Raw genomic sequence first — 24,413 nt, 5'->3', positions numbered from 1 at the left:
TGAATGGTTTTTCGTTTGGCTTGGGATAACTCTCTTATACGGATGTAATAAAAAATGATTTTTTTATTTTTTTTGTTTTTTATTTTTTTTTACTTGATTATCCTGAGTTGACAATATCATATTGAATGATAATATTATTTTATACAAATCATGATGACATAAAAAATATTTTAGTAATTTCATTTTTCTTTTTTTCATATATTTAACAAGTTTAGAAAACTGCTTTTTTTATTTTTCAAGCACAAATATTCATGTTATAGATTTTGATATCAATTTAGTATTATATAAATGATAAAAATCATGCTCGTGAATTCGCATAAATAGACTGAATAAATCGATAAACCATTATAAACCAGTATCCAATTTGTACACAATGAATTCCATCACTCTCTTTCATATTCATACAATAAATTTTATTTACTTTTTGAAATACGTATGTATGTATGTGTGTGTGTGTTATATTTGTATTTGTGAAAACACCCCTAAAATGTGTTCGATTTTGACTCGAGACAATGTGCTGCATTATAAAGTTTTCTCAAAGAACAAACACAACTGTATCTAAAATGTGTCAGTCCATTAAAACTTTTACTTGTCCAAAAACCTCTTGCGCTTTGAAAATTGCACAACTTCCGGTTTACAATTACAACATAATCTGAAATAATAAACAAAAAACATTCAAAAAAAAAAAAGGAAAAACAACAACAACAGCAGCAGCAAAATCCAATTTACTATTCAGTTGAGAAAAAAAAAAAAAAAACAAAAATCTAATTAAAAAAAAATTACAATAGTAAAAATAAAGCTCTAAAAAAAAAAAAAAGCTCTTTATAAATTTTTAAAATGATTGATAGGTTAATTGTTTAATGAAAAATTTATCTGGGTCAATGAAATACATTGAAATTGATTTTACATTTTTTTTTTGTTAATTTTTCATTTATAAAATTTGCATAAAGGGTCCTTATTGTATTGTAGATTAATAAATAATTGTTTGTACTTGTGTGTGTGGGTGGATAGATGGGTGGTGATGAGAGTGATGATGGGGCACGCAAACATAGCAAGGCAGTAGACTGACGCTCAAACCAAGACCACTTGGATGCCTTGCACGCGATACATCTGTTAACTGATTTTTCTAGTTATACAAAGTAAAAAAGAAGGGTTAAATAAAGATGAGAAAGGGGCAAATAAAAAAATATAACAAATTGATAGACTGAGTAATAAAAAAATAAAAGAGCATGTGTAAATATATAATATAACCAAAGTTGTTTCATAATATTACTTTCTGCATTAAGTGTGTAAACTCAGATAAATGGATCTACATCAGCTGATCTGTACTCATCAAACACTTTTTATCTGCTTAAAAAAAAATTTAAAGAAATTAAAAAAAATTAATAATAACTACTTACCTTATAAATTATTATTGAGTACTTTGTTTATAAATATTTTAAATTACTCAATAATAATTTATCCATAGAATACGGATAGTAGAATATTTTTTTTTTTTTTTTATTATAAAATTTATATTTTATTATTTTTTATTTTTCAAGTATCTTAACGATTATGTTTGTCTAATGATCAAGTACTTGAATATAAAGGATGTTGTTGTTGCGAATATATAAATTTGCGAAATACAACACACATATACAAATACATTTTTATAAAATATATATTAAACAGATAAAAAATACATCAAACACACTTGTATGACCTCATTTCTCACAACAAAATTATGAAATATATTCCATAATATATCTTTGATGCATTAGTTTTATATATTTTCTTCGGAGACTTTTCTTTTATCTTTTTTTTATTATTATTCTTTTTACTATTTACTTTCCCTCGAAAAATAAAAAAAGGTACTAAAGTTTATGTATGTATATAAATAATAAAAAAAACGAATTGTCTCACGGATTAATCTTGGGGGTATTTAAATTGTCCATGGTGTATGTCACAGATGCTTGATATCCATTTTCATCAACGCGATAATTAACATGCTGTACTCGGTCGGGTAAACGTACATTATAGTTACCAATTGTTATATCATCATTACGACTTTCACGATGACCAAAAAAATTTTTTGATTTATCATCATTGACATTGTATTCAAATGTATATTTAACTGTTTTATTATTCTGTAACAAAAATATAAATTAAATTGTTAATTTTTTTGTTGAAATATTATTATTAATATTGCGAGATAAATAAAAATTTTAATAAATAAATAAATAATTATTTTTTAAACAAGAAAAAAATCCACGTTAATGATTATTAATATTATATTTTTAAATTTTAAAATTTTATAGATTCAATGATTCAAAGTTTTTCAACTCTTTTGACTTTGTTTGACTTTTTGGAAAACTAATGATCAGACTCGAGGGCTTTTGTCCAAGTTTCACAAGAAAAGTGTTAGTTATTGCATGTTTGTTATCTCAAGAAAAATGAGAAAAATAATATAGAAAAAAAAAAAAATAGAAAATTTAAAAGAAAATAAAATTATAAAAAGGAAAATATTAAGTAGTTAGCCAGAGGGTGTTTCTAAAACAAAAAAAAAATAAAATAAATAAAAATAAAAGATTCATGTAAAATATATATACAAAAAGATTGAAAATTTACAGTAAGGGGGGTGATAAAAAAAAAAAAAAGAGGGGTTATTTCGTGATGAGGACAGAAGTGGCGCAGAGTGCGATCCATTGAACAATTCCTGGCAGACTTTCGTGCCAGTTCCGGCGCGCATATGTTCTTGTCGGATCAGCAAAGTTGGATAACGCTAAGTGGGTCGGTGTGCAATGTTGCAACGGGTGGCCAAGCAAGAGTACCATGATTTTGTTATTATATATACATATATATTCATTTATTGTTTATCTCTCTATCTTGCTTTTAACTTTTCTCTGTTTTTATCTTTGTCATTTGTACACTGGTTGTCTTGCAAGCTACCCGCACCTTTTCGCGTCTCCAAAACACGTAAGCTTTTGGTATTGTAAATTAAATGTTCAACTAACATGCTCCCTACTTTAACCCCTTTTTCATTTTGTCGCAAATATACTAATACACAAACCTGTATATTGATTTGAATAAATTAACTCAATTCATTGTTTACATATGCTAATTTTTTAGAAACAATATAATAGCCAGCAGCAATTTTCTTTTTTTTTTTTTTTTTCTTTTGTTTTAATTGTTATGTATAATTTTTGATGATTATAAATATTTTAATTTTATATTGTTTTAGGACAATAAATAGAATGTTTTTATTTGATTTTTTTTTCTTTACATAATGGGCTAATTTTGTGATGAACTATTTTATAATTAATGAAACAAAAATACACCTTTTGTGTGATGACAAATTGAATTGAAATATTTAAATGAGATATTTACAGAGCTTTCTATTCTCATAATGTCAGTAAATTTTGAAGTTTATATGAATAAAATATGTCAATCGATTTTTAAAAATATATTTCACATCGATGTTACATTTTAATTGAATTTCATTTGGTTAAATTAGAATTTTCATTAATATTTTAGCAAGGAAATGAATTAATTTAATTTATATATTTGTTATTTTTCATAAAAACAATATTTGATAATATGTATAAAAATATTTAAAAGCTTATTATTTATTAAATTATATTTTTTCAAACTTACTTGATTATTATTTCCATTATTATGTTTCTGTTGAATTTTCAATCTTACTTCTTTTTTATCTGTTCTATTTAATTCATTATTTTCATTTTCAATATATGATAAATTATTTGTAATATTTAATGGATTTATTAATTTAATATCTTTATTATTAATCACCAAATTTGACTGATTAAATTCCTTATTTTCAACACTGCTATTTTCAAATAATCCAAATGAATTTTTTTCATTTTTTTCTTCAAAACCTAAAAAATAAATTAATTATTATTTAATAAAAAAAAAAAAATCAATATCAATATTGATAATTATTGGAAAAATATATATTTAAAATCCAAATGGTTTAAAAAAAAAAAAAAATAACCAAACTCTCACCTGTTGTACGTTGACTTTCACCAAATCCAGTTGTAAAATTATTATTTTCACCAATATCTTGAATTTTTATATTTTTATATGAAACATCATCATCATGATTATAATTATTTTTATTAAAATCATATACACCTGGTATTAATTTAACACTATCAATATATTTTGTCGGTGCAATAATAAATTCACCAGGTTTAATACTATGATAATTATTATGAAAAACAGGTTTATCATTGAATACATTTAATATTTTACGTATTAATATTGGATCAAATTTTTTCGATAAATTATTATCATTCAAATTAAATATTGGATATATTGATATTGGTAAATTATTATTATTATTATTATCATTTGATAATGGTATGAATTTTAATTGACGACGATAACGCTTGTGTATTTTATTCTTGAATATTTGATGGATATTATCGAGTCTCTTAATATCATTCTTAAGTGAAACCTGAGTCATACGATCGATATTTAATTTTGTCTTGTTCTTTTCGTATGTTTTTTTCATACTTGACATATTTTTATTATTATAAAAAATTCCAATTTTATATAAAACTGAATTATTATCACCATAATGATGATGACGTACAAGCTTTGATGATAATTTTTGTTCATCTAAAATTTCATTCATACTATTTTTATAAAAAATCAACTTTGACATATTTTTTTCAATGATATCATTAATTTTAATTTTTCTAAAATTACTTTGATAATTATTATCATCATAAATTGTTTTAACTATTTCATTTAATTTAATTTTTGATTTTGGTTTTGTTTTATAAAATTTTTTAATATATTTTATTTGATGTGTGTAATGTTGATGGTGAGTTGGCCGCAAGCGTTCGTTAGTGAATGCTTGATTAGAAGCTTGTTTCAACGTTGTCACATTCTGCGAACGTATACCCAAGCCATGCTGATTCACTGTCATCAGCATCAAGCACGTTGTCAACTAATAATTTTAATAATACATTGTCTTTTATTATTACTTTTACTTAAATAATAATAATCATTATTATTATTATTATTAATTTATAAAGTTTAATTTTGATTATTTAAGTTTGTTAAAAGTTTTATATAAAGTTTATATTCAAATTTAATTGTTCTTTCTTAATTATACCAGTATAAATTATATTATTATCAAAAAATATTATTTCTCTCATTAAATTACATAAAAATTTTGTAATAATTATTACAATTTTATTATACCAATAAAATTATTATATAATATTCAATAATAATCATTATCAGTATAAGAAAATTATTGTTTATATATATTTAATGAAGAAAAAAATAATAAAGTATGTTAATGGAAAATATATATTAAAATTAAATTATTGAATGATAAATTTTTGAATTATTTGTGTACTTACATGAACGATAAACATTCCGAATTGCTGATTTTTTTAGCGACTCGATTCGAAAATAAAGTTTGACTGTTTTGTGGGCCGGAAAGTTTAAAAATAATAATAAATGTGATGGAATAACGCAAAAATATGTACATAAAATAATATTCAAGTGGGAGAATAAAAATTTCTCTTTCATCGTTTATTTGGTTTTAAATTAAAAATTCATAAGGATATGTGTGCGTGTGTGTTGAAAAATGTGAAAGAATAAGATGAAATAAAAAAAAAAAAAAATGAAAAAGAAGGGATAGGATTATAGTCAGTTTAAATTTTGAGAGTGAGATTAAAGTGAAGGCTTCAACCATCTTCGTAACTCCGGAAACATATACTTCTCTTATTTTATATATATTAATATTTATACATCTTACCCTGCTTATTCTATTTGCAATTGTAATTATTTTTCAAGTGAAATGAATGCAAGTGTGTCCGTTAAAATGCGTTCTGTGCATGTAAATTCGTAGTTTTTTGTTATTACTTTTAATTTTTTTTTCTTTTCATAATTTATTCTCGCACTCATCGTTGCTCTTTACACTTTTATTATATTTTTTTATTTATTTATTTACAGTTCATTTATAATAATGAATAATTTTGAATTTATTTTCTTGATAAAATTAATTTAAAATACATGTAGGTATCTATAACTTGTTTCATATTTATTTATTTATTTTTTTGATAGCTTGATGGTGCCAGTTTTAAAAATTTTTTATTTTATTTATTATTAATTCAGTGCAAGGTTTTTTCAAGCTTTTGCTATTCTGAGTAACCAACTTTTGTAATTTTAAACTTTTCATAAACATTTAAAAATAAAGAATGAATAAAAAAAACGAGTTAGAGAGTGTAAAAACAAAGGAATTATTAAAAAAAAAAAAATACTGTGGTGCTTATAATTTATACTGAAACGTCATTCATTTTTCTACTGGTTTGTATCCTTTTTTTTTGTTAGCTTTATAAGTCTGTGAATAATTTTTTTATGCTTTTTTATCCAAGTCAATTAACGTACTTCTCCGTCGACTTATTTCATTAATGCGCTAATAAAAGCTGCATGGAAGAGATGCAATTTTTTTTACTATATTTTTTCCTCTTTTTTTTTTCTATTCGTTATCTTTTCAGCCTTGCAGGTAAGATCATATCCTTTATAAACCTCTAGTTCCATTACTTGTTTTTTATTATTTTCTATACCGTACATTTATCTCATTTTCATTAAAAAAAATAAAAGAAAAAAACTTGTGAATTCAGGAGTCGTTGAAAAGTTTTATATACATATAATATTACAAAAAAAAAAAAAAAAAAAAAATTAAATTATGTTTGATAAAATAATTCAAAAAAAAAACAAACAAAACTTTGAAAAAGAAAAATAAATAACAATATATTTTTTTTAATAATTAATTTACAATTATACAAGTTAAAAATATAAATTTTATTTTTAAAAATTAATTTCCATCAAATTAAATGAAAAAAAAAAAATTCATATTCTCTACAATAAGTAATAAAATAAATTTTTTTCGTTTAAAAAATCTTTTGCCATATAAATAAATGTGATTTTTAAAAGAGAATACCCAAGGACCATATGACAATAGTAGTAAAAGTAAAACTGTCACACACACGTTGCCAATATTACACATGTGTTGCAGTCACAAAACCATATAAGATACTTTCAACAAAACTGAACAAGTATAACAACGTAACATTAAATTGAGAGAGAATATACTTTGTGTATATGTGTGTGTACAAATGTGTATGTGTATGTCAAATTCGACCTCGTTTCACTTGTGTTATTTCATACGAACATTGAGTATGCCATTTGACTATAATATTAAGTCTCAAGCATTATTACTCTCAAGTTCATTGTCATTCACAAAATCTATCATTTTCATTTTCAAACTATCAACTTCAATTTTATTATCACAAAAAAATTATTCATATCATTAAAAGTCTTGTTATAAAATTAATATTTTCAATTCATTGCTATTTTTAATTATTTTAATAAATTAAAAAATAATATTTATAAAATATACAAATAATATTTTATGACGTGTATTTTTTAGATATTTAAGCTCTGAGTATTTTATGATTTTGACCAGAATTTAATTTAATTTTTTTTAATATACATCTACTTAAATTCTTGTTATCAGCTTGAATATTTATGTTTACTTTTATGTTGTTTATCTTTTATATATTTATTTTTTTATCACTCCAGTAACTATTACGTATTTTTATAACTAAAATTTACAGCAAAGATCAGTGCATATGTTGAGCTTTTTCGGTTTAATTCACCATGGTGTAATAAACGTTTTGGCCAGCTTTAACAAACGTCACATATATAGTGTACAAAATGTTGCTATGAACAGCACAATCTCGGTTACTTTTCTCTCACTTTTAACCTTTTTTTTTTTCTCCTTTTTTTGATGTTTATATATTTTTTCTACCCTCGACCAACCAACCAACCAACCAACCAACCACCAGTCAAGTATATCTTTTTCTTTAATTCCATGGATTTTTATTTCTAATTTTTTTTTTTGTTTTTCTTTTTATTTTTCACTTGGTTAGAGTGGCCGCAGGTCGACGATTATTTGTGGAAACAAGTGTGTTACACCCCAAGTGAGCTCTTTATGTATACATATATTTATTTATTTTTTTTTCTTGTATTAACTAGAGGGGTTGGTAAGTGTGCAAAGGTGCCAGTTCATTTGTGGATACTAAAAAGGATACCGAAAAATATCACTGAGTTACTTACCACAACCTTAATGGGCTTTTAATCCCCCGGACATCTTTCTACCCTCACTTTCAAACTGATTATCTCATAATGACTGTGGCTAAATATATACAAAAATTTATACATAAAATGTTTATTTTTTTATATTTTTTTTTAACTAAACAAAAAATTAACTCACGACAAATAAATTAAATAATATTTATAGTTAGTTTTTAATAAAATAATAATAGTACAATAAAGTCGGTAAATGTCAAGTTCTACTGTATCAAGTAGTATAAATGTAACATAGTCAGACATATTAAGTCAATTTTACGGTTAAAAAAAAAATTAAAAAAAAAGGGCACTTTGAGTCTTGTGGAGGATCTAGACTTTTATCCGGTATTTTTTATATTTTTTTTGAGTTAATTTGCATAATGTAGATTTCATGAAATGAACTCCAGATGGATTCAGGTGGCAAAGGGAGCATTGTGAACCAAAGGGATTCTTTTTTATTTTTTGTATTTTTTTTTTGAATAAAGTGTGCCCAGAAATGAGAGGAGAAGGTGAATGTATGTATATATTTGAAGAAGTGATGGACTTGATGGTGAGAGAAGAGGGGTAGTAAGAATAAAAATAAAAAAAAAGGCAAAAGGGATGAAAAAAAAGTCGGTAGGCTAATGCTATTTCTTTGGCAGCCTTGGTAAGCACATTATCGTGATTGAACCAGGTTAGCAGAAAACGGCTGCCGTATATTTCTACACTTAACTGAACTTTATCGACTCTAAAATGCAGATATTAATTCACTTCGTTTGCATTTTAACAATTTTATACAATTTAATACTTGTGTAATACTCATTTATTTGAACAACTAATAACATAATTATTATTATTTAATTTTTCATTATATATAAAAATATTAAATTAATTTCATACATTATTAAATTTAATATAATCTATATTTATTTAAATTATAATGAATATTTATATTTCATTAATTCAACACTTATTTATTTATTTATTTTACTATTTCATTCAAGTATTACAATAAATAATATTAATAATTATTTTCATATTGATCATAAAAAACATTTTATTAGATATAAAAAAAATGTAATAATGTGGTTTGATTATTTTATATAGAAATTTAGTATTGAGAAAAAAACAAATAATAATAATAATAAATAAGCGTAAATTTTTATGATAACATATTGTTATATTGACGGTCAACAAAGTCATGATAAAATATTGGAATTGGTTCTATATTGCAAAGAAAAATCCCAGTGACTTTTCGAGTAATAAACTTTATTTTTATTTTTTTTTTTCATACGTTGTTTTAAAGAAAGGAAAAATAAAATAAAAATAAATAAAGTGAGGAAAAAAAAGTAAAATATATATATGAAAAAGTAGCTGAAAGATAAGTCAGCAAGATGATAGTTGATGTCTCTTCTTTAGCTACCTCAAATTCTCCCTCTATTATTTTTATCTACCCTTATATTTTTGTTGTATATATATATTGTATATCAGCTGACTTTATATCCCAATATATTAAGTGACAAATAAGTATATCTATCTTTTTCTTTAACGTATTTTTTAACTGATAAAATTTACTTTTTTTTTCAAAAACTTATTTGTCAAATCATCTACAAATTAAAATAATAATAAAACTTGTACGATATATAACACTTTTCTCAATTAAATGCTAGACATTAAATTAATGGTTCATAAGTTTTTCAAGCGTATTATTGTTTTTCCTTGAACTAACTTACTTCTCTTACTTAAGACAATTCTAAATGACATTTTCTAGACTTGTTTTTTATAGATAGATATAGTTTTTTTTTTTTCTTATTTCAATTTCAAACCACTTTTCTTTGTCATCGTTTGTTTTTATCGAAAAACTTTATATAGACCCAACGAGTTTTAATCTGTTTAGTATATGGTCAAAATAAAAAAATAAAAAAACAATAAATAAAATTAAAAAAGAAAAAAATTGACAAACTTATTTATATTAATAAAAAAATAAAATTATTCATCTTTATTCTAGCAATTATTTATTATCATAATTCAAACATCAATATTATCAATCGTTCAATCAAAATAATTTATACAAAAAATAATATTTAAATTACTTTACTCTTAAAATACTGTTGACAAATAAAAAACAAATATATAAATGAATCTAAAAACAGCAAATAAAAATTATATTATTATTAAATATTTATAATGTACATTTAATTATTTTTAAATTATATATATTAAATTAGTAATTCACAAAAAAATAAAAAAACAAAAAAAAATAGTATATGTATATAAATTTAATTATAAAAATTTAATGTTAAATTTGAGTTGCTGTTTGTTCATCATATTGTATTGATGGTATCATTGGTGGTTTAAAACCATACTCCATTTTTGATTGTCTAAAATTACTAGTTAAAGTTGGATAATATGTGTCTGGTAATCTTGTACGTCTCAAGAAAGTTTGGCTATTAAATCTTGGACTATTTGCCAAATATCTAAGTGTATCTTGATTGGCCGGATGTACCACTTGATTTTCTTGATGATGATTCAATCCAATTTGTGGTAATGGTACTGGACCATGATACTCATTATTATTATTTTCAATCAAATCATTAACACAATTTTGTACAAATGACTTGACAGGATATTGTTGATTTTTTTTTTCAACTTGTACTAATTTATTTTGATAAATTACTTGATTATTATTATTATTTGTTAAATAATTTGATTGTATTTGATATGGATTTAATTGATAATTATTATTTAATTGTGGATATTTAATTTGCCCTTGTTTATTATTAACAACTTGTTGATAATTATTATTTAATTTTTGTTGTGGTAATACTGTTGCATATCTTTTATTAAATGTTTGTTGATGAATCATATTATCATATTGATTCAATGGTCTTGGAAAATTATAATATTGATTATTTTGTTGTGAAAAATTTTTTAATTGTTGATTAAATTGTTGATTGTATTGTTTTAAATTAGAGTTACTATTTTGTTGTTTATTCAATTGCTGTTGTTGATAACCAACTTGATATTGATTAACATATGTCGTTGGTATTTTAAGACTATTTTCAATATATTTTGTATCATCAATTCTATACTGTTGTGATCTTAATGGAATTCCAATTGAATAAGATTGTGATGGTATTTGAAATACGTTTTTCTTGTCGACTGTATTAAACATGTGGACTGAATTTTCAATCATTTTTTCAGGCTGATAATACTGATGTCTATTAGCTGGATTATTTTGTGGGTTTATGAAAAATTGGTTATTTTGTGGCTGTACAAAATATTGATTATTTTGGGGCTGATTAAATTGATATTTTATTTGTTTTTTATCAACAATATCATCAAATGGTATTGAATATGATTGTTCAATTGTAACTTCAACTGGTTTATTTTTTATATTTTTATTATAATTATTATTATTTGTATAAATTAGATTTTTATCTTGATTATTACTTGCAATGTCAATTGGTAAATTTTGTCCAATTGTATTGAAATAAATGCTATTTGATGGTGTACTTGATATTGATGATTTAATTGCTTGTTTGGTTTGTTGTTGTTGTTGTTCTGGTAATGCTGTACTACTTATAAATTCTTGATAATTATTATTTATAATTAATTTATCATTATTTTGATTATTTATATTTTTTATAATATCTGTATTAACATGGCCAACTTCAGCAACATATGTCGGTTGATTAATTTCTTGAGATTCAGAATAATTTACATTTTCTGTATTGTTATTCATTTTTTGTAAATTATTTCCATGTGTTATTGCAACTTCATGATTATCATTAAATTCTTCAATGTGTTTATTTACATTTTCAAATAATATTTCTGGTGATGTGTGTAATTCTTGAAGTATTTGTTCACTGATAAATGATTCTTCACGTTTTTTATTTGTATTTTTCATTGATTGTGATTCGTCTTGATTAAAAGTCACGTACTGTTGTTGTTGTTGTTGATCATATTGTTGATCATGTTGATATCCTTGTTGTTGCTGTTGCTGTTGTTGCTGTTGTTGTTGCTGTTGCTGCTGTTGTTGCTCTTGATGATATTCTTGTTTTTGTTGTCGTTGATCATAATACTGCTGTTGTTGATCATGTTGATCTTGTTGATTCTGCTGTTGTTGTTGTTGTATAAAATATTCAAAATTTTTATTATAATCATTGCCAAATACTTGAGGCATGGCTTGACCAGGATAATGTATTTCTTCAACAGGTGAATTGTGATATAATTCAACAGATTTTTGAATTTCAAATGACGAATCATCTTGATAAGTTGGTGTGGTTGTTGATGGTGTTTGATCAACACTAATATTATCTAAATAAATATTTTCATATGAAGATTCAGTTGGATTTGGTTGTGGTATACTAATGTCTTGATTAAACGTCGACTGACTTGTAACTTCAATTAAATTTTCAATTTTATTTGACCATTCATTATCAATTATTTTTTCAGTTGTTGAAATAGTTGGTAATTCTGTTGTTATTTTATTTATTTCTTGTATTGGTTGAGTTACAAATGATGTTACTGTTGCATCAGTTATAACTGGTGTTTGACTGACACTAGCCTGAGGTTCTTCAACAGTTGAATGTGTTTCATCTAAGTTTATCAAAGATACTCCAGCTTGTATAGGATTTAATATTAAAGATGACGTTGTAATACGATCATAATCAGTAAATTTTTGAGTAACAACGTCTTGTTTATTTGATGAATAGTTCACTGTACTTGACTCCCTGTCAATGTCAGTTTTCACTGTGGTAACTGATACATTATTATCGTCAGTGCATGGAAATGTTGTACTATATTCATAGCTTGGAACTTCAGCAACAACAATAGGCTTTTCAAATTTATTTGACCTTTTTGATTCACTCACTATTTCTGATAATTTATTATTATTTAAATTATCAATTGATTTGTTGTTATCAGTTTTTCGTTTATCAGGTTTATTATGTGATAAATTTCTGTTTCTTAAAACTTTACGTACTGATAATCGTATTGGTGCTTGTGATGATGATGGTGCTGGTAATGTTGTTGATGTTGTTGTTGTTGTTGTTGTTGATGTCGATGAGCTTAGATACTCACGTAAACGATTAGTTGGACTATTACGAGTTTTATTTGACAATGATATTGATACTTTTTCATCATTAATATTTCTTTTAATTGGTTTTATTGTTGTTGTTGTTGTTGTTGGTGGTGGTAGTGTTGGTGGTGGTGTTGAATAAATAACACTCGATGCTATTTGTCTTGTCGTTGAACTTTCTAAATCATCAATTTGTTTATTATTTACATTATTTGTTATATTAATTTTGGTATTAGGTACACGTTTACCAAAACTACCAGAGTTTTCAATGACTAATGTACTTTTAATGTTTTCATTAATTTTTTTTTTATTATTTTTAATGAATGTAATTGACGTTGATGACTCAGCAAAGGTAGTTTTCTCATTGGATTTATTGTTCTGATCAATTGGCACTGATTTGGTATCCAATGAAGCTTGTCTATCTCCAGTCAATTTAACTGGATTCTCCTGTAACAAAAAAAAAAAGATAAAAAAAATGATAGAAATAGGAAAAAACAAAAAAGCAAGTTAATATATATCAGTAAAAAGAGAGAGAAAAAAAGGAAGTTTATTTAATTCTATTAAAAGATTGACTTGGATTAATTCAAGACAATTTAATATTGATTATTTTACTAACGATATTTGTTTCATCTTGTTGTAACTTTTGTGCATTTCTATTGACTGTTGATTGTGTGGTAGTGGCACGTCTTCCATTTGATGATCTATATTTGACAACTGGATGATATCCCAACTTGTCAGCAACATATTTAACATCGGTATATGATTCTTCACCATTTATAAAATATCTACCACTTGCTGAATCTCCATTTTTCATTTCAGTTTTACCATAACCTTTTTCATTATTCTCATCAATATTATATCCATAACGATAATCTGCTGTTTTCTATAAAAAAAAAAAAACATGTAAATACCATTAAAATATTTAAATTAACATAATCAAAAATTTATCTATAAATTATAAGGAAAAAAAAATAAAATATGTGAAAGTATATAAATGACATTTATCATGTTTATTCGAAAAAAGATATTTTTTAAGAAAATATTTGATGTATTATTTTGATGATGATTTATGAAAGTGAAATTATTTTTTTATTAATAAAATAATTGGATAAAATAATAAAAATATTTATGTATTTTAATGTGGGAGTGGTATTTGTTTTTATGAAATTAAATTGAGAGTGGTAGATGTTTCGAAAGGAGGACAAATTTCAAAGTTTTGTGGTAAAAAATAAAAAAAAAAAGTAAACTCACAAATACATGTTAAATAAAATATATACACAGTTGATGCTGTGATTCAAGTATATGAAAAGCATCTTGAGAAAGTGGACTGGTTGAATTCAATACATTGATTCAGTGTTGTGTTGGTATAGTATATACATGTGATAAAAGTATATGAACGTTTATGTATTAACCCGGTAGTTTGCTCATGGCAATTCTTCAATTCAACATTTACTATATATCTATTTATATATTGCCAAAGAGTTTTGCTCTTTTTCTTACTGCCCAAAGGCCATTCAATAGATGAAAGTCCTGGGGTTTGTTGAATTTTCAATGTCGATTTACAGAAAATCACTGGCAAGTTTTACAAGTGCCCTCGTTAATTAGAACCGATGTCAAACGATACATACACTTTTTATATTAAACATTTTACTTTTTTTTTTTTTTATCTACCCTTTTCTTTAAACTATATATATATATATATATTTATTTCGTCCTTCCTAAAGTTGCAATTTTTTTTTTTTATTTTTTTTTTGCTGAGTATAGCAAAAGATAAAAATAAAAGTGGGACAACTTTCGAGTCACGTCCTATTCTGTCACCAATTGAAAGTTATAAATTTAAAAAAAAAAAATGATAAAAATAAACGTAAATGTGAGAGAATGATGATGGAAAATAAAAAAAAAGGAAATAACATTGACAAAGGAATATGAAAAAATAACAAAATTTAAATGATTTTTTATATGAAAACCATAAAGGGTGGCTTTAATTTTTTTTTTCTTTAGTGAATTGATTATTTGCTGGTTCAACTTATTTTCTGATTATCTTGCTGTTCACCAAGTCAAGTGGTTTTAACTCTAACTCAGTGGCTAGCCAATTGTTCTCATCTCTTTCTATCATTTTAAAACCCAATTTCTAAGGACAATTGTTCAAACTTGGTCATTTAGTAGACTAAAATGTTCTGCCTTTTGCCACAGACAATTGCATACAATATATACAGTTATTCAACACTTTAACAACCGATAACTTGTTTATCTTTATGACAGTATACATAGTCATTGATTAAATTTGATATTGATCTATTTTGTATTTGTTAATTCAAAGTACTTCGTTAAATAACATTATAAATTTTATAATTGACAAAATTAATGTCTCGATTTCTAGATAAACAAAATATCCTCAACTTAAAAATATAAACAATGTAAAAAAGTTTTTATTTTTTTAATAAAATAAAAAATCAGAGAGACGAGCACTTAAGTGGTGAAGCAAAATTTTTTTTTTTTTTTTTTACTATGAAACTTGAGGAGAAAATAAAGATGCAGAATATTTTTTTTTTTTAGAATACATATATACGTTGAAAGAGTATATAATATTAGTTTATTTTCACTGTGTGTGTGTGTATTTTATTTTTTTCTTTTAACCACAGGTCACCAGTATCATGATACTGGAAAAGTTACCCAGGGGGCTTATCCCTCAAGCGGAAAGCCGAGATATTCGGATAAATCCTTGGTTCAAATTCAACAAACCTATATCTATATATTCAGTAAATTTGTGGAATATTATTTCTCTTGGTTCATACATGCGTGTGTTTACATATATATATGTCAACTGATAAAAGTTTTTAATTTTAAAATAAAATTCACATATAATTTTGATGAAACAAAATTTTCATGATTTTCAATTTTAAAACTTTTTTTATTTTCCATATATATTTAACCCACAAGCTTTTTTATCAATGACTTTTTTTTTTTTTATGATAAAACTTTTAAATATTTTTAAAATAGATTTTATCTAAATATATTTTTTCTTTTTTTTTTTTTAAATTCAAGATTTAAATTACTTTTTTTTTTAATGAGTTTATTTTTTAAATATAAATTTGATTTTTATTAAGATTACAATGATTGAGCCATCAAAATTAATAAGATAAAATTCATTAAAAAGGTGTGAAGGTTTTTTTTTATATTTTTTTCCTTTGATTAACAGTTAATCAAAAAGTTGTGTGTACATAATAATAAAATAATGAAAAAAAAATATAAAGTAACATGTGATGCTGTGTAAATGTCCCCGACCTTCAGGCATAGAAATTTTCTAACCCAGATCTACTTGTGTTGAATCAAGTATGTTTGTTTGGTTTTACATCTGAAACATAAACTGCCTCAATATATACACTTTCAGTACATACAACATTGTCCCCCAGGTGTACACACAATCCTGCATATTTTAGATACTTTATAGTTGGATCTAAAATATCCTATATAATATACAACTCGATCAATGAAACATTATTTTATTCGAAATATAAACCCTCAACAACATCAAATACATATCTATGCATTTTATTTTATTATTTTTATATTTCAAGTTTATGAGAATAACACGATTCTACATCGTAAATTTAAGTAAAACCTGTTTACACCGTATGAATAACCGTAAAAGAAAAACATATATATCTATAAGAAATGTAATATATATACAACCAAGAATGACACTGCAGGTAGATATATAAAAATATACAGTAATATGAAAACGAAAAAAATATAATAATAAAAAAATAATAATAATAATGGAAAAGACAGCCGCATTTCACTCTTGCCTGACGGCATGTTTTCTTGGAACATATACTCTATTTTTTTTCAACCCCCTAGTACACCTTTTATTCTACTTTTATTTTATTTTTTATTTTGTATATACCACCAAGGCGAACGTGTCATGTTAAATATATATATATTTTTTTTAATATAGAGAAATATTGTAAATTTTGTTTTTTAAACCTTTGACTGATTTTTAAAATAAATATATTTATTTTGTTTACTTTTTATTTTTTTAATTTACGCATGAATTTTTTGAAACAATTCATTTGATGAAAAGATTATGTCTTGAATATTCATAGTTGTTTTGAAATGAATGAATGAGAAAAATGAAGAATATTTAAAAATATTACCTTATCGTCGACGGTTTGTTTGACGTTAGCTGAAGGGGTTGCGATGGTAGTTACAGCCAGCCATAAAATTACCACAACCTGCAATGAAATGGTAATGACTTTCATTAGTGACGGACGAACAAGTGTGTTATCTTAACACTGGGCAACACTTTGGAAAAGGGGCTGAGGCAAAATGAAAATTGCCACAGTATTATATAAACAACACTTTCCGGCTATATTTTAACAAGCATCTAATTTTTTTTTTTAATCATTTCATGCCTTTATATAAAATTAAAATTTTCATCAAGTTGTTTTGTCAACAAAAAAAGAATAATTATAAAAATATAAATTAATATTATTCTTTAAAATAAACATTAAATAATTTTTAATGTATAATTTTCTTCATCATACTTCTATTTAGAAAAAAAAAAAATTCATTTTAAATTAATTATGAAAGAATTTATTTATATTATTAATTAAATTTAATAAACTTTCTATCATATTTATAAAATCTAAATATTTTAATTAGCTTGCACTTGAAAAAATACAAAATTTAAGATGAAAATTATTAAATTAAAAATAAATAAAATGGAAATATATATAAAACTAATTATATGATAATTAAAAAATAGATAAATAAAACTCACTGGATAAATTAACATTTTATCAATTATAAAATTCAAAATATATATTTAAAGTAAAAAAATTTTCAAATAAACAATTTTTTTTAATTTAAAATTAAATAAACATTATGATTAAAAATTGTACATTGTCACTTGCACACACTCTAAGGTAAAATTTAATACTGATTCATTTTCTGAAGATCAGCTTGATTTGAGCTCCAGTTATTTTTCCCCTCTCCATAAAAAAAACCCCACACACACACGTGATGAAAAATATTTATGTTTGTTCTACCTCTAAACCTATTGGTGTACACTCACTTCTAATGAAGATAAATAAAGATATAAAGTATATTTTCCTTTTTATATTGAAAGTAAAAAAAAAGTAATAATGATAATATAAAGTTTTCGCAATGAATTTTTTTGTCATATATTGAAGACATTTGTTGACATGTTACACCGGTTTGTATGGACATGATAATATAAGGTGTTTGTTTGTTTGTATACATGCGATGGTACATAGAAGATGTGTGTGCAGGTGTCTCAAGTGAAAGGTGGGATTGTGGTTTTTTAAAATTTATTGAGAGGAAGGAGTAACGAATGTGAAATGATGATGGTATACTGTGAATGATGCTTGTGCGAAAGTGACGGAAATTGTATGAGTTAAAGAGAAATGTGTGTTGGTTGTAGATGAAGATAAAATTTTATGTTGGGTGGCTTGATGAGAGAGAAAAAGAGAGGAAAAAAAAATTAACTTTCGGTGGCATTGTCATGGTCGTTTGTCTCTTACATATAATTTTTTTTTTTTTTTTTTTTTTGTATAATTTTCTTTCTTGATTATGTGGTTTTTATTTTTATTTTATTTTTTCTTTTCTTCTCCACATGAAAAATCTATTTAATCGAAATAGTATATTATCTTTTTTTTTAAATCTAATAATTATTTTAAAAATTTTAATTTGTTTGATTATAATTTAAATATTTATTTTTACTAATTGAAGCTGCTTTTTTATTTGAATTAATAATTGTAAAATAAAAAAAAAATTTCTCTTTTTATTTAAATATTTAAAAAATTCAAAAAATTTATTTATTTTAATTAGAAATATTCAAAATATACCTATATTCGATTTCTTTTATTTAAAATTTACACTTTTGATATTTATTTAAAAATCATGTATTAAAATTAAATTTAAATAAACAAAAATTTCAAAATATAATTTCTCTTATTTTTTTTGAAAAAATTTAGATTTTTCTTTTTTAAAAATAATTTATATGATTATTTTAAATAAAAAATATTTAATTAATAGAAATCGATGTAAAGAATTTCAATTTAATAAATTCAAACTATAAATTATGAATATATTATGTTAATAAATAGATAGATTAATGATAAATGGTAAAATTAATAAATATATATATTTTTTATTTTTGCAAATTCAATTTCAAAAGCTATATGTCTCTCTCGTTGGACCAGATATTATTGGCGCCTGAGGCACCAGAGGCGTTCACTTGCCAGTTGTTGTTTTTGTTGTTGTTGTTATTATACATAAATACATACACATATAAATTTGCAACATACCTCTGGGATGTTTACAAATATATCTATATAGTAAAAATATATAAACACGAAAGTGGCCCAATGTACTGCATTTTATTCTCTTATGTACAATTTTGTCTTGAGAATTTTCAACGTGTGCATTACAACAACTGGAAAAACAATTTAGCCCAAGTGAAATTGATGTATTAATTTTTATTTATATATATTTCAAATATTTCTTTTTATTTTTGGACATTACTTTCGTCACTCTCTAAAAAAATCACTAAACAATGTGGTTTTTATTTTTATTATATACTATCATTGTTTTAATTTTCCATTTGAAAATGTTTTTTTTTTTTTTTTTTTTATTTCATTGTTCTTCAAGATATATAGTTCAAGGTGAAGATCAAATATGGTTTTTATATATACATTAAATTTCTCTATTTGAAATGTGCATTAACATTGTTGCACAGTAAAAGTGGAAAATTGGATAAATAATTTATCCATAAAATAAAATGAAAATAAATAATAAAAAAAAAAAAAAAAAAACGAAATATTAATTTAAATAGTATATTATTATTTAAATATTAAAATAAAAATTATGTAGTTATAAATTAGCAAGTTTAATTATCGTATGATAACATAGTAATGATAAAAATAAAAATAAAAAAAAGAAGAAATTCAATAAAAGTGAAAATTGTTTGATTGAAAATTTAACCACAGTCAAATATGTAAATTCAATATTAACTAGAATTTCGAAATTCGTTTAAAACAATTTAAATGAAAATGTCAAATGAAATGTTTAAATATTTTAAAAATAAATTAAAATCATAAGTTGAATGAATTTGTTTTTTTTTTTTTTTTAATTTTTAAATATGATTTTTATTTAATCAATCAAATTCAATTAGTTTCATTTCAGTGAGTATATATTTATTGAATAAAACTTGTGCACTGTTTGCTCAGTAACTAGACATCACAACCTGTTGATTGGTAAAGTTGTCCTCCTGTATTTGATTATTTTAATTGATATGCGTATTGAAATAACTGTCTATACAAATATTCAAAATACGAGTCTACATATACCAAAATAAACAATACATGTCATTTAACCCAAAAATCATAATTTAATATATAAAAATACAATGTTAAACAATAATAATAAAAAATATATTTGTTAAAATAATTCAATTATCTTCCTATAAATTGACAATCAATAACAATTTTTATTTTTCCATTGTAATTTAGCTACAATGAAAACATTGTTAAATTTTTAAAAAACAACTAAAAAAAAATAAAATTAATTTGTTGCTTTTTTTATTACTCCATAAAAATAATAAAAATTAAATTGAAATTATTTTTTTGTCCATTAAATTGATTAAAGATGAAATATAAATAATAAAAATAAATCCTTTTAAACTTTAGAATTATATTTTCAAAATTTTTTTTTTAATGTTCAATCAAATCCTCAACTCCGTCTGATGAAAGTTTCATGAAAAGAAAATTCTCTAATTAAATTTATGAATTTGATCCAGTTAATAATATTATAAAGAATTTCAAAAAAATTAACTTGTAATTTTTCATATATATATATATAGAATTTTATTATTAAAAGAAAATTTTTTTTTTTTTTAAATTTACTTGGGCTGTGGTGAAAGTGTAACTGCATCGCTTTCAGATGCCCTCGAGGTTTATACGACATAATATGTCATGAAAAGAAAAAAATAAAATGAAATAAACGGTGACAGTTTTTATTTTATATATATATAACTGTAATCTTTTATCCCAATAGAAAAAAAGCAATTCATTATAAAAATATTTCAACTAAATTAAAGGAATAAATATTTTATTTATATTTTTATTTGATAAATATAATAATGGTTTTTAATTATTTTATTATATTACAAATTGTATATACAACTGTAATATTTGATGTTTTCATATTTATTCATCCATAACAAATTTTACCACAATTAAATAATTATGATCATCATCATCATGGATATTAATATCATGAAAATATTTGTGATATTCAAGATGTAAAGTTAAACAAAGTATAAATCCATTAGAGAGATATTTAATAGCAGTATGTAATATTCAAACTTGAAATATCTCAAATTAAATTAAATAAATTAATATAAATAATAATAGTATTGTTATATTATTTTTGTATATATATAAAAATAAGAAAAATGTGAAATATATATGAAAATTAAATTTTGAAATTTAACACAAGTACTTAAGTTTGTAGATTTAACTTTACAAGTGCAATGGTCGTATGGAGTTTCAGTTGAATTTTGCTGTAGTAGCATTGAGGTATATCTTGAGGCTTCTCATCCTCTCAAACAGATTCTATCTTGCTTGGATTATAACTGGCAGCGTATTGCCGTTGGCATTCCATTTTCAAATAGTATACTATATATATATGATATATATATACATTGGCTAATTTTGTTCGAATCTAAAATGAGAGGAAAAGTGAGAGAGAAAGAGAGAGAGGGAGTGATTTTAACAAAATTCGAGTGGCGATGGTTTGAATGGTGGGGAAAATGAGAAGAAGCCAGTGAATATGCGGGAGGAAATTGAATTTCATTTGCAGCAAGCTCAATTTAATTACAAAAACCATTCAAAATATCTTGGTATTTTCAAATTGATGCTTCAGTTGAATTAATACTGTATATGATACTGTTCATTCAATGAAAACAGTTAATTTGATTGAAATTTTTTTATAATTATGTCTCTTTTTTTTTAATATTTACATTTTTATTTTAATTGAAATATTTCATATATTTTTTAATTTTTAAACTTTAAAAATATTTTGGTTATTTTATTATTATTTTACTTTTATAGTTAATATTAATTACATTTTTCTTTATTAAATTTAACTGGAAAAATATGAATATTAAAATTTAAAACGAAATATAAAAAGAAAAAATTTATATAGGTATATTATTTTTACTAATAGAAATTAAAAATAAATAAAAAAGTTAGATAATTGAAACAAGCATTTAAAATGAAAATTAATTACTTTTTTTATTTTTTAAACAGTTTATGTTTATTTTTTTGAACTTTTGATTTTTTATTTTATTTTCAACTAACAAAATTTAAATATTTAATTTTTTTAGGAATTGCAAATTTTGTCATTTGTTATATTATATAAATATCACATGCAAATTATAGCATTTAAGCATGTTAAATAATTAATAAATATATAAATTAACAATTATAATTATTCAAAGTAAATAAATTATTTCAATTGAATTGACTTTGACTGACAAATAAATAAAATTTAAAAATCTCAAATGATATTTAATTTTTCATTTATACATTCTTTAAATATTCAAATGATATTTTTTCAAATCATAAACAAATTAATCATTTTTCAAGAAATAAAAATAGAGATAATAATTATCTCTTGATTATATGTTAAAAAAAACATTCAACTCACTCAATCAACTCTGAAATAATTATAGATATTTTATATTCAAATGCTGCTATTAATAAATATAAAAAATTCAATATTTATTTATTAAAATGAATATCATTTATGTATATTAAAAAATATAAATAAATCGATATCATGAATATTTATATCAATAAAAAAACTTGATGTCAATTAATTGAGACTGTGTAAACATAATATTGCCTCAAAGTAAAGATGATAGTGGTTTGAAAATAAATATTGGGTGGTATAAATTCAAGTGAGGGTATAAAAATACGATATGTATACATCAATTCTGAGGGGTTTATGTGAAGCACGCATGCGATTCCCATGTGCATCGCTTTTCTGCCATGAAACGTCACGAAAAAAATGCATCGTTTAAATCCAAATGGAGCCCTCCCGATATTTATCGTTGACCATATCCATTACCCCTGAGAATCGCGTGCAAAAAAAAATAAATAAATAAACAAATAAATATATATAAATTTTCATTTTACCACCATCAACTCGATAAAACATCAAATATCCCTCAGGACTCTCAAGAAGACGTTGAAAAATAACTCAACGTTAAACATCATTTTTTCTATCTTTTTCTCTTTTCCATCAAGAATTTAATTCGCATAGAAAAAAATTTAATTATAACTGGCTTATGTGTTTACATAAAAGTTGTATTAAAAAATAAACTATTTTTTTTTTTTATTTTTTATTATCTTTAGGGCAATTAGGTGCAAAGAAAATCAGAGAAAATTATTTGTAACATGCCTTGGGCAATAACAACAAAAATTTATAATTTAATTTATTAAAATTTTCCAAGTTAAATACTCAACTTTTCGAGGTTTTTTTATACAATAAGAGTATTCATAAAATAATTTCTTGAATTGAGATTTTTAAGAGGTATTGGGATTCATTATTTGGGATATAATAAATAAGATTTATATTTTTTTCTTTTTCAATTTTTTTAATCAACATTTTTTTAGGTTTTATTTAGTTTTTTTTTTTTTAATGATAATTTTACAATTTCATATGCAGACTCCAAAGGCGTTGCCCTTATTTCATTGCAAATAAAATACACCATCACAACAATTATAAAACATGAGAGAAAATTTTTTTAAAACTTTTTTTTTTTCTATTTTTGACTTTTTATGTCTCTCTGTACGGTTTGTGTCGTTTGTTTTTTTAAATTTATTTATATTTATTTTATTTATAATCTATACATACAATTTAATACATAAATTTTATTTTTTTTCAATTAAAGTTTCTATCAGAACGATAATACAGAAATTAATAATAGAAAAAAAAAAACGATTGAAATTTTATTTATCTATTTTTAATGTTGAAAGGTTTCTTCACTTGACAATACATATAATTTTTTTTTTTTCTGTTATTTAATTTTAAATATACCAAGGAGAAAATTATGAATTAAGAATTTCCATTTAACTATATCAACGAAAATTAATAAATACTGTAA

General features: G+C 23.1%; 2 protein-coding genes across 2 annotated transcripts; both read right to left on the bottom strand.

Moving 5' to 3' along the window:
* Positions 1 to 1,688: 1,688 nt before the first annotated feature.
* Positions 1,689 to 3,663, bottom strand: LOC122857960 (pro-resilin-like; the record flags this gene model as incomplete). The annotated part of the gene is made up of 2 exons (XM_044160539.1): positions 1,689 to 2,126; positions 3,634 to 3,663. Coding segments are annotated over 2 exons (258 nt in total), but the record flags the coding sequence as incomplete, so codon positions are not given.
* Positions 3,664 to 10,367: 6,704 nt separating this feature from the next.
* On the bottom strand, positions 10,368 to 18,369 carry LOC122856508 (probable WRKY transcription factor protein 1). The gene is made up of 5 exons (XM_044158184.1): positions 18,000 to 18,369; positions 17,374 to 17,451; positions 13,833 to 14,099; positions 10,901 to 13,663; positions 10,368 to 10,855 (listed from the first exon to the last, which is right to left on the bottom strand). Exons 1-5 carry the CDS (start codon positions 18,012 to 18,014, stop codon positions 10,433 to 10,435), a joined length of 3,546 nt encoding a protein of 1,181 aa, XP_044014119.1. The 5' UTR covers positions 18,015 to 18,369; the 3' UTR covers positions 10,368 to 10,432.
* Positions 18,370 to 24,413: the final 6,044 nt, after the last annotated feature.

Source organism: Aphidius gifuensis, linkage group LG5, assembly GCF_014905175.1.
Source record: "Aphidius gifuensis isolate YNYX2018 linkage group LG5, ASM1490517v1, whole genome shotgun sequence".
Taxonomy (NCBI): Eukaryota; Metazoa; Arthropoda; class Insecta; order Hymenoptera; family Braconidae; genus Aphidius; species Aphidius gifuensis.
Note: the sequence above shows the minus strand (reverse complement) of the source record. Positions and strands in the feature narration are given on the sequence as shown.